Raw genomic sequence first — 19,683 nt, 5'->3', positions numbered from 1 at the left:
TCAGTGCTTTACTCATTCTGGAGTGCCCACCAGAAATTAAGTAGCACAAAACTGGCTTGTATTAAAGTCTTCATCAGTGAAATCCATAAAACACTACGGTATTTTAATAGAACAGGAATTACAGTTTTGAAGTAATTAGAAGGCTAATCTTTAACACCTCTGTTTAACACTGGGTACAGAGCCTCTGTGCTTCATCTTGACAGCTATAAAACCTTAAGTACAGATGAGAGCAAAGTCAAGTGGCACCTAACTCAGATCCCCCCCAGCCCTTACAACTGGCCTGCATATACAGGAGGCAAATATAGACTTACAATTGATTTCTGCATATGCAAAAAAGGAACACAAATAGCTAAGAAGTTCTTGGTCACAACCTCGATCTACCCCTTAAATACATTTGGTGTTAAGTGATTTATTGGGAGAAGGCTGTTATATTACATTAAATTTACTTAAACTACAGGAAATTGCATTAGTAGCATTATGCTCAAGGTCTGAGTTCCACATGGCTTCGTTCAGCAACAGATTCCTTTCTGACACTGATGCTCCATTTACTCTATCCCAGCGGCCATTCCTTTTACTAGTCTATTACTTAAAATGACCCCATCTGACAAGAGCGTGTCACTGTGTTGGTTTGAGAATGACTGATGTGGTGCTAACATCTAGCCTTGACCTCTCCCACCCTCTTCTTTTGTCACTCTGCAGAGTTATCTGGGATGCCTCCCATTCAATCCATAAAACTTTAGTATCTTCCTTGGGAGTCAATAATTCCAAACAAAAGATTCCTTAATAAAGAAGTAAGAGTTTAAGTATTCAGAGTGGCATTTATGCCACAGCAGTTGTCCAAGAGCACAGGGATACACTCCACTTAATTCTTTCCTGTGGTAGAAAGAAAAAGATTGACTGTGCCTGCCTTTGGAGAAAGTCTATGTTGTTGTGGAATATTCTGGATTATTTCTCATTCTGCCCATGGAAAGGCAGAAGGGGGAGAGATAGATGCAATATCTAAGCTACAGCTAAAGAGCCTGTGCCAGACCCAAGGTATGAAACATTTCACTGGTGGGTGTCACATTTGAGGTTGCATATTCAGAAACTTGTATACGGTGTCTAATACCCTCACTCCCACGTACCTTCTCCACCAGGTCCTTCAGTTTGGTAACTTCTTCTCCCAGTTTTTCAACATTGCGAGCTAAGTCTTTGCAGACTTCAATAAAACTTTCAGTCGTTGCCCACTGCAGTACTATCTGTTAACAGTTACAGTTATTTGTCAGAATTGCTGTAGATTACAATTTAATATTCTTTGGTTAATATATCATAACAGTGTCAGAAAAAGGTTATAACTGCATTTATACTGGGTTTTCATTGTATGGTTTATGCATAACACTACTACTCTCTATCAGCCTTTGTGGGAACCTTCTCTCACCTTAACTCCTCTATCAGCAGAAACACAAAGAAACAGATCTATCTTCTTCAACTGGGTGGCTTAACTCTCTTAAATAAGTCATTAAAAGAAAGTGTCCTTTAGAGAAAGAACATTGGACAGCTCTATATAACTATACAATGATCAAGATGGTTGACAAGTATTCGTATTTTCCATTTTACAAGGTAGAATAATATTGTAGAATAGACTAATATGCTCAAAATCAGTATTTGTTTCTTTGGTTTAATACCTCATGGGAGTTTTTGTGGAAATGCTTATTCACGGCCTGCACAAGAACGGTCAGCTTACCACAGTCTTTATTCAACTTCTGAAGAAACTTGAGGAATTCATCTCCACTACAAAAATAAAATGATATTCCCTTATTTGTTAAAGGCTGTAACATTTTGTAAGCCAAATATTGTCTACGCGTTTCCAACATCAGCTAGTGAGTGCATCAGACATGCAGTTGCATTGCATAGAAGAAAAAAAAGAAATCCAGTGTCATTTTACCACAGGGTAGTTAAACACTACATTTAATATCTTAGCAAGTCCCCACCTCCCCACTTTTGGACAAATGACTAAGTTATCTGGAATATTCAGCTAGTAAGACACACTAAAAGCTGAAAAAGTGTCACCCAAAAGCTTTTCAGAAACATTCTATTAACCTCCACTTTTGTTCCTAACTCTCATCAACCCTGTATTATCAAAGCATTTCACTACCTGCTGCATGAGTAATTTTATAACACACTAAGCATAACAAATGCAACACTTTTACTGTACATACAGATCAGTCTTGCAACACCAGAAATGGAGAATTTATAGTCAATTTTATGCTGACATATCAATATTCTTGGCCTGCAGCTTATGTTTTTGAGGAAGATGGGGGTGGGGGGGTGGGAGGGTGGAAATCTGGTTTGTACCTTGGAGCTAGGACTGAAATGACTAGGTTAGAGTCATTTAGTCTCCAGCATAGTGGAAGAAAGAATGATCCAATAATTCTGACTTGGCCCCTGGATCTGGAAATAAATTTCTCAAAGCCCAGAATATCTGATGTTACCTGCTCTGAAGAAAATTTACACTTAGTGGTCAAATACAAACAGGAAAACAACTCTGAAAATTAGTTTGATCTGTATCATTGAAGAGTGGAGAAAAGGACAGAAAAATTTAACAGACTAATTTCCATGCTAAGTTTCCAGAGCTTCCACATGACACTCAATTTATTTTACTGTAAGACTCGGCCAGAAAGTTGTTGCCATTGACTGAGCAAGAAGATCATCCATTTGTTTTTACAGGGAGAGCTCTCAAACCCTGAAACTCCTGAGAAGTGCCTGTATCTCCAGCAAAAACATTTCCACTAGCTATAAACCGTTCAGGTGAATAACAAAAGCAAGGCCAAAACAAGAGACAATTTTAAGTTCCTATTGCAGGACTTCTCATTATATTTATGGGAGGATCTGATAAATGAATTCAGACCCCAATGCTCCTCTCTTTCCTAGGACAACCTGCTACTAAACCTAAATGCAACGTACTCTCACCACCTTACTTGCTGCTGCTTCTGATGGCAAAAAGGTAAATGTGAAATTTGCCAAACAGCTGAACTAAGCTACATGCCAGCATGGTGCAAGTATCTAAACAGACTGAATTTAGCCCACAGAGTGTTTTCCTTCAACTTTGACACAAGATCACTAGTGAGCAAAGTTTCCACCACTGCTCAGGACATCTGTGATTTGTAACGCTGCTGAACCATTGAGACTTTAACACTTAAAACAGAAATACATAGAAGCATCAGTAAGGATGCTGGAAGTTAAAACCCAAGACTGTTCATGGTGCCTATGAAGATGAGCAAGTAAGAAAGCCTATTAGCTTGTTTTTACAAAATAAAGTATTTATTTCTGAACAATAGCAAACACTGAACAAAATAATCTCATCTGGAGATAGTCTGAAAGTTTCTTCCACACTACTACAGTCAAGCCATGCTCAGGAAAATGTCCGTCGACTTAGAAAGATAACTTTTCAGCTGACTAGGATCAGTTATGGCACCTTCTGTACTTTGTCACAAAGGAAATTATTTTTAGGAATTCTGGAAGGATTCTCAGCAAAAATAAAGTATGTCATGGGCATGAAATGGGGAGGAAAAAACAGAAAAGAAAAACATTTATACTTCTCATACTTCTTTATTATACCAATGATAGTTCTTAAAAAATATTTTCATATAATTTTGTATCTGTTGCAGTGACATGTTCTTATATTTGTAAATGGAAATAATGTTTTCAAAAAATAATCACTTTTTAAAAGAATTAATGGCTGTCAAAACACCAGTGGCTAAACAGTGCTAGACACTCTGTGAGTTTATAATCAATCAGTTCAACATTTTCTACTGTGTTAGTTTTTCTATGACTTAATGACTGATTTTCCTTCTCACAGAATGACTTTGAACAAGTGGGAAGTAAAATCTTTATATAATAGCATGTAAACATAGCCTATGATTTTAGTCTCAAGGTCAGATTCCTAGAATACATGTCAAGCCATTTTCTAGAAAACGATGCAGTGCTTGCCATAACCGAAATGCTGTCATATTTTGTGTACTTCAATCTTTAGTCAATCAATTATTTTCTGGTTTTGAGAACTATACATGATCTAAAACCATACTGTCCTAGGAATTCCATATGGCACTGGTGTGTGAGACTGCACCAGACATCATATGGGCTTTTTACTGTATTTGGCCACACATGCAGACTGAACTGTTAACTTTTTGTATTTCTCCACTTAGTCCCTCTCTTCAAATTTTTAAGCTGTCCGCCTGAATGCATATACTAAACACCACTATAGACTAATCTGAAAGCAGCATACATTTCTAGCACAAAAATGCATGAAGCTTAAACTGAGGAAAGTCCTCCTAAACCGCAGCTAATTATCCCTTGCTGAAGAGTCAACATCCTTTTCCAATGGTGGCTAACTTGGACAGCTAGGCATCCAGATGCCTCAGCTCAGCAGCAAAGCCTCTCTTTTAATAAAAGCAGCTCACGTGCTGTCAGAGTATTTTTGGTGTGTCTATATCATGCTGGTTTGTACCGTCTCACATGCCGGAACTTGAATTCTTCAGTCTTGCTGCACATGTACTAGTTTGCACCTGGATTCTCTTCTGGAAGTACACAGGTGCTTGTTTTGATGGAGAAATCTCCTCACAGACTAGAAGCAGCATCGAGGTCCTCTATTAGGACATGAACACCCTGCTCTCCCAGCTCACCTCAGTCTTTCAAGAGGCTCCCAAAATGCCTTGCATGTCTTCCCACATCCCACAGCTCAAACTTGGCATCATGCTGAAAAAATGTACCTCAAGCAGGCTGCAAAGCCTCTTTAGTATAAACACAGTACTGGATACAGATACAGGCACAGTGCCAGCATCAGGAGCAATCAGTGTAAGAATGACTAGACGGGAGTGGAGTACCCGGTAGACAGACTCACGAAACCAAGGCACAAAAGACAATGCTATGGCAGGACCACATCATGACACAACTGCTAATACACAGTGTCAGTGTGATTCAGCTGCCTCCAACGGATGGTGACATGTACAGAACGAATTTGAACCCAAGCACGTTCTTTAGTCCAATGAACAACATAACTAACAAAGAGTTTAGCCTTATAGTACCCAAATAATGCAGACAGCTCTCCCCAGTATTTTGGAGAGGGAAGAAATAGCTAACAGTAGCAGCACAGCTGTCAGGTTACTAGTCAAGAGGGAGATACACACACTTTAAAGAGAAACTGAACCCATACTTTTCTAGACAGTAGAAATTTACTTAATGAGTAGACTGGTTGCAAGGAGGCGTTTTTCCCCAGTACTACTCTAGCCAGGCCACTGCGAATAAGGCAACACAATACTGTGCAAATGGTGCTGGGACTGGGAAGAGAAACAAGCACAGAAAGCCTAACTTACTAGTGATGCAGCTACAGTATGAGGAAGGAGCAGTATCTCCAAACCAGTCTAAGTTAAACACACACAGTTCAACTGACTAAAGCCTCTAAAAGACAAGCCACAGTTTTCTGCCCAAGTCCATTTCTAAAACATTTGCAAATTAAAATATCAAACTAATCCTATTTTCAGGAGCAATTCTGTAGTTCTGGGAAGTAAAAAGAGGAAAGATATGAGCATAGAATCTAAATTCAAGTCTAGGTCACTTTTCTCGAAAAAAAGTTACATTTACACAACAAAATAGAGGATAAGAAGTTTAAGGAATCTTAAGACAACTTTGCACTACACTAGAAGTATAAGAGGTATTCCAGAGCTGATGCTTAAGGCAGTAAGAAAGAACCTATAATGGGAAAAATACCAAGCTGGAATGGAAGTTTGAAGGAGTAACACTTTCTTAAAAAAATCCAGTTTCCTTATAAACCTACTTCTACTGATACATGTAATCTATGATATGGAAAATACCTTATGAAGTTCTTAATCTGTAATATAAAAAATGAGGCCTTTTAGAAGCCAGTTAAAGCTACTTCCAGTGGAAGAGAAAAACATGGAAAAAACATCCTGAATCTATACAGAAGTCACATTTATCATTTAAATTAATTGCCTGTGCATGTCTACTTTATCAGTTAAAAATTAAAGCCCTATGCAGAAATTAGATGCATCTCTCCCTCCCACACATCTTTTTATCGCATCTTAAAATCAGACAAATGCGACTGCAAGACTAACAGAGCCTGCCTTGTCTATAGACACAATGGAGAATTACAGAGAACCCATCATGTGGGGTTTGAAGGGTCCATGGCACTTTTGAAGCATGGGGGAACAAAGAGGGCAAGACCCCATTTCCACAATTGAAAAAAACCGTTCTCACTGAAGCCTATCCGAGGAATTAAAGAATGAGTTAATACTGGAGCCCAAGAAGCCAGCTGCAGAGTTTATATGAACACAGGTAGTGAAAACCCTGCACAGCAAGGCCATGAAACCCTGTCTGAGGTACAAAGAAAGAACTCATCACTCAAAAAGATGGCCAAAGTAACAGCGTATAATGGCAATATAACGCAGAAACAAATTCCTACAACAGGAATCTATGCTTCCAACTTTCTTTGTACAAAACAGGCCTACCACCAGCCCTTATAATCCACTAACTGGTGTACTGTCACGAATGTTATGCACGGGATAAGGTGTGAGAGAATTTTATCTGAGCTACAGAAAACAATACAGTCATCATAAATAGTTCACATTTCACTTCCATTCCCTTAGATATAGAATTAATACCTGAATTCCAGCTTCATCACTTCAGGGAGGTCTTCAATTCTTGTTTCTCCCACTTGTAGCTCATTAATAGCCTCTAGGAGTTTCTGTTGATCTCCAGGATTTGTAATGCCAATCTAAATTTAAAGAGTAATTCCAAATATGAGTTAACACTTACTAGACGTAACAGTACAGTACCATTTATTTTGTGAGTTTCTAATTATTAAGAGTCAAAAGAAGTTACTTTTAAGTTATTGCAACCAACTACAATGTATGTAACTGCCAAAGTAAAAAAGAAAACCACAGAAACTATTCAATGATGCAAAACAAAATTACAAGACCCGAGGAAGAGCCAAACTGAAATTTTACAGGAAACTCAGAAAATCTGTTTAAGGTTTATTAAAAAATTAGTAGCAGTTTTTATAAGTACCCCAGTGTTGTTAGGGACATTATGCTCATCTATTTCAGAATCATCTCAGTCATCTCTTATAGCAAAATAACCAATCATGATGGGGAAGCAACATTAACTCAGAAAGAAAGAATGAAAACTATCAATTCAGCATCAAATGGAGAGTTTTACAGGAAGAGGCCAGATTTTAAGACGGGCTTTTACAAGCTTTTGGGTGTGTATTTTTTCCAGTTAGAGAAACTGGTCTCAGAAGATGTGACACCTCTTTCTAAAACTTTATTTTCTTCTAGAATCTCTTTTAAAAAGTTACTTCTATAAAAAAAACCTAGATGGTTCACACTACCTCCAAAAACTCAACTGATCAGAAACTAGTTGAAAGAGACGATATGATCTATTAAAGAGACATTCAGCTGGATGTTTCTACCGTGGAATAGCCTGTAAAAGCAGCCTTTTAATATATCTGAAGAATAGTATACTTATAAACCCAGAATAGATTTCTTGCCTCAAATTAAGACCAAACCTAAATACTACTTGACGTCAGCTTATACAGTCCCTAAGCTCAAATCAGTTCATCATCTATACTCTTGGCTAATGCTGCAAACAACAACAGAAAAGTTCTGAAGAGCTCAAGGCTTTTTGTCTTTTTTAGCTGAATAACAAAAGCACAATTTTCTTCAGAAGATATACATTGTGTAACTGAGGTTCTCCCAGTGATGCCTGGGACAGAAAACGTTGTCAGCTGTGTTATCCACAAACTATTTCAGATTAAAATTTAACTCATATTTAAATCATAGGCTGACAGTTTTCTTGCAGAACACAAAGAAAAAACAATAGTCCATTTGTTAAAACGAAAGCGCTTCTGTGGCACATTCAATACTTTTCCTTGCTCATCTGGTAGACTGCTGTGCACCACAGGACTTCTGATGCTCGCAGCCCTAAGGATGCTTCTCCACGCAAGTGAAAAAAACCTTGTAATGCGAGCTCCAAGCATGACTTTGTTCTTAACTCTCCATCTGAGTATCTGGATGCAGCAACAGCAGACCACTCTGGAATTGGAGACCAAAAGGATCCCAGAGTCTCCAAAGACAGAACGTACACGGCTCTCACTGGTGTTCTGAGGACCTGAAGTTCCCTGCTGCAGCCTCAGAAATCTAAGATGTTTGTGTTTGCAGTCTTCTAGCTTTCTGTAATTATTGCAGAAAGAATTTTGAAGGAACAGCTGACAAGACACATCAGATCAAAGTGCCAGGATCTTCCTTGGATGGTGCTGAGCAGCAGCAGTTCTAGGGAAGAGAAGATGCCTAGAGAAATGCTTGCTTTCTGCAAGACTATTGCTTCTGGCGCCCAGTGTTCATCATGGCTCCATAAAACAGTCCTCCAGATTCTCCACCAGGTGTTCAGAAATGACAGGCAACATGTAACCATGGGCTCACAAGTCTGTCTTTAAGCATTTCAAAACCACATTATAAGACTATAAACAAGTAAGTTCTTCAGAAATTTAAAATCCCAACAAGATTAATAGGGAGTTTAACTACAGGTGTCAAGAACTTTTGAGTTCCGAAAGGTTGCCATGGGTACCTGAACAAATTGTACTCAAGTCTCTTTGGTAAATATCACTAGCAGCCTTAAGAAAGATCGATCTGGGTTTCCTAGAAGTAATTTGCTTTACTTACGTTGAGCTGTAAGTTTGCTCAATTTATTTGTTCTCAGATTTGCCTTGTGGAGCCCTATCTGTTATGAACGAATGTTTTCTTAATGCTTACAAAGCATTACAGCAGTCATTTCATGATAGAGAGTAAGCTGATTTATAAAAGAACAGCAAGTTTACTTTTGATTATAATCAACAAACTAAATGAGCTTTTCCAAGGACAGAATGACAGTTACTCTTGAATATTAAAAAACTATCATACTTAAAGCAGGAATTATTCTGAAGATTAGGATTGCTTTTGACTCCATATTCTTATTCCTGGAACAAGCGAATCAAGATACAGCTTTCTCACCAGCATAGCAGGAAGATGATGTACTTTCTTTCCCTACAAATAAGATATAGCATCATCCTTCTGCAAATGGCTCAGTGACTGAGCACCACCACATCTTGCAGACATGGTTTAGGAAATAAGGAATGTGATAAAAGTCATCATAGATGAAGACTTCCACCACCACAGTAATCCTGAATTCAGAGGTACTAGGTGCAGAAGTTAGCGACAAGAGCAGACAGACCACCCCATTCTGCTTCCCAAAGACGACATATTTTCCCTTTCTAGACCATTTCTGCTGAACATGAGGGTTAGCCAGAACTTGACTCTTCATGCAATGATGAATGCATGGAACAAACACAGTGCAAGATGACCTTCTTCCTTATGGATAAGCAAGCTTTTAAGTTGGTGTTGGTTCAGTTATAGTCTGCAGTCCAAATAATGCAAATATTATTGTGAAGCAGCCATATGTTTAAGAATGCACAAGTGTTGTACAAGAACTTGCTTATATCTGTAAACCAGACAATTCACAGTATAGATTTTTATTTTAGGCACGTCAACTATAACAACATTTATTTTATTCTTTACTTAAATAAAACCCAACCCCTGAAAATCCTCCCCCTCATGCTCCAGCATCAACATGACTTTTCTGTCATCGTTTAGAAGGAAACAAAAAAGGAGGCAAATAACAGATTGCCTCATCACATCAAGGATGACATACTTCTCAAAGCCAGTCAGGTTATGCATGAACTGTTACATCCCTGCCATCTTGCTGAAGTGGCCACTATTTTTAATAAACTGACAATTTTCTGTGAAATATTAAATCTTTTTTTGCAGGGAGTGAGGGCAGAGGAAGGACAGTCCTGGAACTGTGATATGGAAGCACACAGACCAGATAATTCTCTAATGATGAAGTTAAACTCCTATGTTATATTTTGAATTTTTATGTGTCAACTTTTCATTATGCATTCTCAAATCCAGAACAGGATACCAATTTCTCTTATTCTAAACTAATAAACACGTGAGAAAGGAAACGTCTTAGCCCTAAATGCATCAAGAAGTAAAATTACTTCTGTCGCTGTCTTGTGAGACAAATCCTCAAAAAAACCAGACAAAAAAGATCTGAGTATTATGAATAGCACAGAATCAGACAAAAACCTCTGAATGTTGAATAGACATGTCCCAGTATATTGAACAGACTTGTCTCAGTACGGAACAGTTTATAAGCTTAAGGAATGCAAGGATTTCAGCTTGAAAGAGTCATTGTTTAGGCTCTGTTGTAGAATACAGATAAAGATATTTACAAAGAAAATATCTTTCTGATATTGTTTGATGGAAGAAAGTGTATCATGTTAGTGACAGGATTTCTCCCCAGTTCTTTGGATACAAAGCACCTTGGTTCAGAGGCATCCATCAGAGGTCATCATTAATCTTTGTAGTAATAAGATCCAGGCTCTTTAAAAAAGAGCTGGCTGTTAGCTGAAGATCTGCCATCACACTAAAAACTTTCAACTCTGGAGTTACGAGGAAACAGATTAGATTTGTTCTATCAGCAGTGTGGGGAGAAACTGTTAGCAGAGCTCTAAAACTAGACTGCATCAAGAATTTAGGGTAACTTATGAAGTGCTAATAAGGCAGGAGTGTTATGTCATTTTTAAAATTCTCAGCTGAAGACTAATTAATTTATGTCCATGTACAAAGCACAACTTATTTTCCAGGAGGTGTTTCCTGCTGTTGCAGACTTAAGAGGAAACCAATTCTGTTCCTATAGATATCTTCCTGTGCAAGAGCAGCTGATCCACATATTTATTTCAGTTTGTCCAAAAAACTCCCCTTTACCAAAGAGGTCTAATTTCACAGAAACAGATAACTTCTGTTTCAGTTTTCTAACATGTTTGGGGCTCCCTATTATAAAGGAACCGTATGGCCTAGCCATTCACTGAAGCCCACAATTCTCTCCCCTTCCCCCAGTGTCCTCCGGACAAAACCAAGCAACGATACAACATCAAAAGAGATGATCAAAATGGACATATATTCAGTCAGATTTGCAGTTTAATGCAATCATGACCAAGACAGCAGCTCACACAGCAATGAGACGAAAGCCACAAAAGTCTCCTTTAAGAGCAAAATTCCTGTCAACGGGGGCTTTAGGATTCATATAAAGCCTACACTGGGATGCTGTCCAATGGGCATGATCCCAAGGCTTCAGAAAAGCAGTAACATCAGAACACGCTGACTTGCCTTATTATATTTAGGTCTAAGTGAACTCTTAAAAATCTCTTAATCAACAAAGCTCCCTATACGTGCACCCTCTGAGAATACAGAATTACTTCTGAGCTCTGTCAAAACACTGAAACTCTACTCAGCTATACAACAAAACTTCATGCAAAACATCCTCGTGACACCAACTCTGAAGGAATATTAGTATCTGTATGCAAATGTTGGTCCCAGCATAACACATGACTCCTTGGTACCAGAACAGGGGAAAAAAGCTGACACTGAGGACATGGCTAGTATCAGGAGCAGGGAGCAGGCTTGAAGCAGCTATTTTAACGAGGCGTCTTTGGTATCCCAGACCAGGTACAGAGTGCTCAGAAGAATCCTGTGGCCTGAAGTACTTGCTTTGTTCCAGGGAGACTCCTATAATTGGATTTTATCATAGCATCCTTCTGTAAGCACAGGAAGTCTTTCGTTTCCCACAGCAGTAACTCCAGTGAAGGCTAAGGAAACCTCCTCATCTCAAGTGGGAACTGAAAACCTGTAATACTGCATCACTTACACCTGGGTAACAGCAAAATAGCAACCTGCCTAGCTGCCGTAAACTGTAAGAAACCAAATCTTCTCTCCTTCCTTGTTTTTCTTTTCCTCATATCCCAAACAAACTTGTATGGGATATGAGATTCCACAATATAAGTGAGCTCTCATTTTTCCAACAGAAATTACCACCTCACAAAGGGGGACCACATTTAAAGTAGTTGTTTAGGATTATCTACTGCTAATCCTAGCACTGACTTCCTTTCAGGAAAAACATACTTAAACACTAAAAATGCTAAGAACTAAAATTTAAAACGGAACTATTTCCTGCTCGCCCCAAATCCTACATCATTGCAGCAAAGAAGTACTGGTGACCTCCACTTCATAGTCAGTTCGAGGCAGCAAAGATGCAAGAATTCAACTCACAAAATTCAAGACTGATCTGTGGGATTACATATGTTAGAAAATGTCTGTCTACATTCACATTAAAACTGAGGAAGTTGCAGAAGATTCTGAAAACTGATCTTAAGAAAAAAAGAGGTCTTACAAAGTTAGACATTTATAAAGAGAAGTTATGACATTAAAAACATTTAAGAAACAGGAGAGAACTAAATTAAGTTCTAAAGTAGTAAACTGACCTGTATTAACTCATCTTTTTGCATGACCAGAAGTTGTCTTAAATCTATCTCTCTTTCCTGTATAAAACAAAGGGGTTTTGGCCATCAAAAAGAATTTCCGAGAAAACAGCTTTCCCTTAATTTTTTTCACTTATGTTTTACTTCAGCTTTTAGAAACAAAACCAGCTACACAACGCCATTATCAAAGTAATGAGAGTTCTCTAGTTTAGAAACATCACACATTGTGACTAATGTACATAATCAAAATTAATCCAATTCAATCCACTGCAGTTTAACTTAATACTGGATATATAAACATCTGTTTAATAAATTTATTTTAATTGATTTAATAAATTTATTTGAAATAATAGACTAATAGTGATAGAACTTTTTTGATGCTGTAGGTGCATTTTGTTTTCATGGATTACTTTACAGTTAGCAGATACACCACAAACTTACCTTCAACAATCCTATTATGTGTTCTAGACCAAGACCATGTAAGAACACTTCCATGTCATCAAAAGTTGAATATGAACTGTAAATATAATTAATGAGGTTCAAGATGAGAACAGTGGAAAAAAAGAAAAAAAAAAGACACCCAGAACAAAATACTATGGAAAAGCTCCCCAGCCACAGCTCTGAGGAGCAACCTAAAGTTGTACCCACCTACTGATGACAGTAGTATCTAATAAGCATCATGGGGTACAATTTAATCTATCAAAATTTTATAAATTATTTTCTGTCTGATGAGTTGAATTGAGCCTAAGGGGAATGATGTAATAAATGTCATTTTAAGTAGCAAAACGTTCTAACTGCACCTTAAAGTTAGATCGCAAAACCTGAAAAATTTGCAAGTGGGGTTAAGGAAGATAACGATGTATTCTTATCAGATAACTTCCATATAAATTGGATTCAGCTTACAACTGTTACCCTCCCAGTTCCATTTAAACCAAAAAAGGTTATCAAGAAAACAGGAATGTCTATAATTAAAGATAGTGGAAATTACTCTGACAAGAAATTTGTTGTCAGAAGACCAGTGTTCAGAAGGTAGACTGAGGAAGTAGTACACCCCACTGTAGGTTCAGTGTTTAACATTTATAAACAAAGGTAAAATATCAATTTTAATTCTACACCCTATGAAGAGAGATATAAGGGGGGGAAAAGAAAAAAAAACCTATCTGAACAGCTTTCAACAATTAACAACTGCAACGAACAGAACTAAACCAAAAAGCAAATCTTATGAAATGCAGAAAGGACAAATGCAATTGCTACAGCAAATCCTTGGCCAAAACCCTGAGTTAAGAGAGATAGTTTGCTTCATCTTATTGTAGGCCCTGAAATGAAGGTTTGCCCCCCTTTTCACAGCAAAGACTTAAAGAGCTCCTATCAAAATTTGTAGCAACAGCAAAAAAGAAAAAGCAAGCAAACACTTCCCTCCCTGTCCCTGCAAAAACCACCAAACCTCTCTGAAAATTGTTCTGAATATATAAGAAAACATTTCAGGCTTGCACACTGAGAATCTTGCTTTCTAGGATTTCTGGTATTTAAGCATACTTATCCCTTTACGAGGATGGACACCCTAAATCACACACAAAGGATTTTATGCAACTTCCACACTGTAACAAATCAATAATTCTATGAGCATGCCTTCTGTCAGCAGGCAAAATATAAAAAGAGTTTACAATAATTTTAATAGAGTTTAAAGCCATCATCCCTACCTATAAAGTTGTGTAGAACTGTGTTATCCTCTGCCTGATTCCTCCCCCCTCAACACACAGACAGCAACAACCAGCCTCTGAAGCAAGCAATTCACACATGCATCCAAACATTGTATGTACAACCAACGCCCCTCACGTGGCAAGAGGAGACACTGTGTGAATGACCTTCAGTGATGAAATCTTTTTATTTAGGCATTCAAAGTACCCAGTTTCCAAAGATTTTGGGAGTCCTTGGGTAACTCAAGACTTTTGGTTCTGCTAAAGGTGCAAGGAAAGGACATTTTTTCTCAGGATCAAAGAAAGGGCTATTCAGCATCCAGACAATAACTTGAAATCCCCTGAACCAGAAAAGGACCTAATCCAGGAGCTGAACAAAGCAAATTCCTGCCAGGTATATGCATTTCCTTGTATAGTCCAGGGCTCTGCAGCCAGGTCAACTGTCTAATTAGGATAGTAGACAGCAATGACTGAAGCCACACTTGCTACTTAAGGATGACAACAGCAAGGGTGACAAGTTATACCCACTGACCCTGCATGGTGGGGCACAACTGATACCCAGTGCCAGATGATGCATTAGGAGCAACCAAGAGAACAGGGACTTGAGAAGAAAACTGGCAATGCCTGCAATGAAAATTATGCAGGCAAATGGCAGGAAGGAGACATCCAGCTCAATGAAGTAAACACAGGTATCAGTGTACCTGTTGGCTATCAGTAGAAGAAAGAAGAAACCACTCACTATGGGGTGGGTATGTGTGTGTGGAAATGGAGAAGCTAGATTTGTAACAACAGGTGTTTATCAGCCAGATATATGGTATATTCCAGGGGACTGTTTCCTGAAACCAAGAGTTCTACTAATTACCATAAATGCTCAAAGTTATGAAACATTAAAACTGGCTATTGTTAATATAAAAATCCTTGAGCTTGACAGAAATGCCTGCTCATACAAACAAATCATTTGCTTATCTGATGCAGAGAAAACCAGTAGAAAAAAGACTACTGAGACATTGTGAAATCCTGGAAGCCCAAGAATTGCCTAATACAGAAATATATTTGCATAGCTAGACATCTGGCTGCCACAAAGTATTTTAAGTGGGCTTCAGGATTTCAGTGTCTTATTTTAAAAGCTTATCAAGATTACCCAGACACTGGTAGAATGTCTTCCGGCCACCAACAGGTTTCAGCAGCACTAAATCCATTTGGATAACTGCTGCATAGTGTTAGTTTATTTCCTTACACCAGAAGAAGCCTGGGAGACTTTCCAAATAACCTAAACCTGTTAAAAAAAGAGGGAGATCTGTTCTAACACTGAGGTCATTAAGTACAGGCTCTATCTAGGAGTAGGAATCTCTGTGAAGAGTACTGGAAGACCAATCTATGTAAAAGAATGTCACTGTCATGGCAGGTATACAGGGACTCAAAAGATGATCCCTGAGCAGCAGACAGATCCCTATGGGAGACAGATCCCACGGTAGACATGCCCAGAACAATGCCTTCAGGAATCTATGAGTAGTAAGATGCAAGAACAAAGAGGACAGCACAGATAACTGATTTTACCATGCGAAGCCTTCACCCCTCTGCTCCAAGAAGTACCTCTAAGACGACTGTGGTTGAAGCACCAGGGAATAAAAATCTGGTTGATGTACACATTCATCTAGCAACAGAACCTGGTGAGGCTTTGTCCAAATTGAGGTACTCTGTCCGAGACTGAGACTACCTCACGTGAACTGCTACCGAGTGAACTGCTGTCAGTGTACTGATACAAAACCAGGGCACTTCAAACTCAGCATGACTTGGCTGAGCAGGGTAGGGCTGACCAACCAGAATGGACTATGGGCAGTGGAAGTTGTTTACTGAAGACCGTGCAGCTCAAGAAGGCAAGTGGATGATTTGTTGAGGACTTCTTAGCCAACGTGTTCTGGGACAAAACAGTATCAGATGTCTTTGAAGCTGCTCAGGTAGGTGCTGATTTCAGTCACAGGACACCTGCAAGCTTCAGGGTCAGGGGCATGCTATGCAAAAAGTTACAGAGCTTAACTGGTGTTCATACTTTTTTTCCCCTGTATATGAAAGTCAAAATTAAGAAAAGGGCATAGCTGGTGGCATCACACTGAAAACAGGTAATCACTGAAAAAATAAAAAAATTTAACATCAAGTGAAGATAACCACACAACAAGGAGCATCCAAATGGAACACATCTGAAATGAACTGAAGTGACACTGGACCCTATTCTATATCTATACTTTACACCAAGTGAGAGGAAGGATACATCTAGAGCACCCTCTTTGTTTATAATGTAAAGAAACTTTGCAATCCTGAAAAATTAACAGCACATTAATATACTTGCTGTGGATTCTTGGTAGTGCTCCAAACAATACACAATACATATCAGTACAACTTAATCACTGATATGAACAAATACAATCTCTTAGGAATGCTTATAAGCTGAAATTACACTATGACTGTATTTACCCAACTCTGAGGTCAGGGACAGCTGTCAGAAATTTGTAGATAGCCTCTTGCGTAATCGTTTCATGGTATCTCCCTTGCAAGTGATTTGCAGCCAAAGAGAGTAAACTATAAATCTGAAAAAGCCAAAATGAATTAATTATTATTGAAACTCAAAATGCATAAAGAAATACACAGGAGTAAGACTACAAAGAGTTCTATCATAAATTACTACTTACAGGGAACATGAAACATCTGCCACACCATCATCTCTAAAGCACACAACTACAACGAGGAGTTAAGACTAAGCCCATAGAGTTTATCAAGAGCATTTCTGAATTAACCAAATTCCAGAACGATGAACTGACACAGAGGAAAACAGTGTATATATAACACAGCCTAAAAAAGTTAGCATCTGTCACTACAGAAGGAGCAACACACCACTATACTAATTTTTGTGGTTTGTAGACAAGAGTTCTACATACTCAAGGGAATAAGTAGTCTAAAGAGCACGAGGCTTATGACTATTTTAATGTCTCCATTTCCAGTGCATATATGGACCCAACATTTTGCAATATACAAGTGACAATCTAAGTTAGCTGTATCTGACAGACAGGGATTCTTTCAACTGATTAAAGAAACAAGCCTTCTGCCAGACATCACTATGCATCAATGATGGATTCCAGAAACTGAATTACCCCTGTCTCAGTTTTGAGATAGTTAGTAGAAAATCCAGCAAAATAAGTAGAACCTCAGTAAACCTGACAGAATGGTGAAACCACTTTCCTGAAATTCAGGTGACTAGCAAATTTTATACACATATACATATGTGGTGGGTTGATCCTGGCTGGCAAATAAGCTCCTACCCAGTTACTTGCTCACTTTCTCCCAGCAGGACAGGGGAGAATCAGAAGGGTAAATGGGAGAAAATATTAATGGATTGAGATACATACAGTTCAATAAATGGAGGGAAAAAACCCTCAAAAACCTAAGTGATGCAAAGGCAATCACTCACCATCTCCCACCAGAAGATCAATGCTCAGCCAGCCTCCAAGCAATGGCTACTTCAGAAAAACTCCTCTGACAATTTAATTGCTTTGCATGACATTATATGGTATGGAGTATCCCTTGGGTCAGTTGGGGTCATCTGTCCTGGCTGTGCCCCCTCCCAATATCTAGCTCACCCCAGCCTACTTGCTGGGGGTGGGGGTGGGGGCACAGAGTGAGAAACAGAGATGGCCTTGATGCTGCACAAGCACTGCTCAGCAATAGCTAAAATACTGGTGTGTTATCAACACTGTTCTGGTCACAAATCTAAAACACAGCACCTTACAGGCTGACAGGAAGAAAAATAACTCCATCCCTGCCAAACCCTGTACAATACGTAAGAAAAATATCTCCCCCCTCCCAGATATAGTTTCTGCAGACATAGTCTATATGACAACCCAAGGGGCTGTCAACAGCCTGAAGAGCAGACCCCCAAGCTGGAAGAAGCTCATGACCATTAAGTATCTCAATACCATCTGCAAGACTTTGCGGTAACTGTGTGAAAGTTAGCGCTTCACAGGTCAAGAGGCAAGACCCACCTCTCAAGTGTGAGGAGCCTGTATTCCCTCCATGTCAGACAAAGTCATGTTATAAGATTATATGGCCATAGCCTGCTGAACAAGTAATTTATCAAAGGCAGAAAGCATTTGTAGTCCCTTTCAGTAACTTGAGCTAACAGATCACGGAGGCTCAGACACTGATCTTGCTAGCCTACACTGACAGCTTTGTGCATAGTTATCATTTTTGCTCCAGCCTAGCCCTGGAGTCTGGGGTGGGGTGGGGGGGAAGAAAGAAAGAAAGAAAAGGAAGCTGTGAAGTGAATTACAATTCACATATATTTTTGAAAAGCCACTGCAAAAAGCCACATCACTGGTAAGAGCAACTCAAAGCAAAATACGTAGAAACCTGGTCTGATTGATCCACCATGCATCTTCTGGTAACAGCAGTAAACAGATTTATTTTAGGAGAATATGTGTTGACTTCAGCAGCTCTCTCTTTACATTGGTGACTAGCGGCTGTTCTTCCAGTGATCTGATGACCAATGTATGTTATTTTACACCTTCTTCCCTCCTGAGCATGGATTTTGAAGATGGCCAATACCAACTCCCCCCCTTTTAGCTTTAGCCTTTTCACTTCCAAATTCAATCAGAAACTATACGCTGCAGATCAGTTTGATATCCGCATTCTCTCACACACTTTGGCAGACAGGAAAAAACCAATACATTATTTTTCTGTTTCTCATATCAACATTAATAACATGAATAATCCCTTGTTCTGTATTCTAATTCTGAAGTCAAGGATACTAAAAAAAAAAAGTTCCCAAAACATTATAGCATTTAAAGCCCTGTGAAAAGCCGGGATATAACACAAAATAGTCTACACAGATGCAATAGCACAAGTATTCAACTAGCTGCTGTAGTTCAGTTAAGGTAACACTTCTACATAAGATTATAAAATTGGTGAACAGATTTTTTGAGGCAAAACACAGAATATGCATTGCAAAGAGAAATTAAATACCTCTGAGTGTTTATTAATTTTTGCTATCTCTGCTGCTGTTTTCTCATCCTTAGTCAGTAGATTTTTGTCAGCTCCAAGCTCAAGCAACTTAAAAATTACACTCTTATGTCCATGCTGTGCTGCCCATATTAATGCCTGCAAAGAACAACTTCATTTTACTAAGTTTACATAGGGAGCAAAAAGAACAGAGGTTTGATCAATATTGCAACTTTCACAAGTTTTCACATGGCAGAATCTGGACACAAAGACAAGTAGTACAAAATTTCAAAGTGGTGTTAACGCAGAAGAACATACTTATGAGCATTTCTGAGGAAGTTGCGCTTAGAAACAAGTTTGTGGGTTCTTGCTTTTAAAAATTTTTTTCATTAATTACAACACACAAATAAGTCACTTACTGAATATCCATTTTCATCTTGGGCATTTATGTGTGATCCATGAGCAACAAGAAGAGCAGTAACCTGAGCATAGCCTTTCTTAGCTGCATACATCAGCGGAGTCATTTGTCTCCTGAAAACGGGAGGGGTGAAAAGAATTATTTCAAGATATCAAAATCCAACTGCATTATCA

At 38.6% G+C, this 19,683-nt stretch overlaps 1 protein-coding gene across 1 annotated transcript in view; it reads right to left on the bottom strand.

Annotated features, from left to right (window-relative positions):
* The window catches only part of ASZ1 (ankyrin repeat, SAM and basic leucine zipper domain containing 1), a 43,170-nt gene that overhangs the window by 1,557 nt on the left and 21,930 nt on the right, over positions 1-19,683 (bottom strand). The window contains exons 5-12 of the mRNA XM_064455757.1: positions 19,512-19,623; positions 19,117-19,251; positions 16,576-16,688; positions 12,848-12,923; positions 12,410-12,466; positions 6,657-6,769; positions 1,665-1,770; positions 1,125-1,238 (exon numbers count right to left, since the gene is read on the bottom strand). Coding sequence (XP_064311827.1) covers positions 1,125-1,238; positions 1,665-1,770; positions 6,657-6,769; positions 12,410-12,466; positions 12,848-12,923; positions 16,576-16,688; positions 19,117-19,251; positions 19,512-19,623 — 826 coding nt within the window. The remainder of the gene's footprint in view (positions 1-1,124; positions 1,239-1,664; positions 1,771-6,656; positions 6,770-12,409; positions 12,467-12,847; positions 12,924-16,575; positions 16,689-19,116; positions 19,252-19,511; positions 19,624-19,683) is intronic.

This window comes from Phalacrocorax carbo, chromosome 1 (assembly GCF_963921805.1).
Source record: "Phalacrocorax carbo chromosome 1, bPhaCar2.1, whole genome shotgun sequence".
NCBI classification, from domain to species: Eukaryota; Metazoa; Chordata; class Aves; order Suliformes; family Phalacrocoracidae; genus Phalacrocorax; species Phalacrocorax carbo.
Note: the sequence above shows the minus strand (reverse complement) of the source record. Positions and strands in the feature narration are given on the sequence as shown.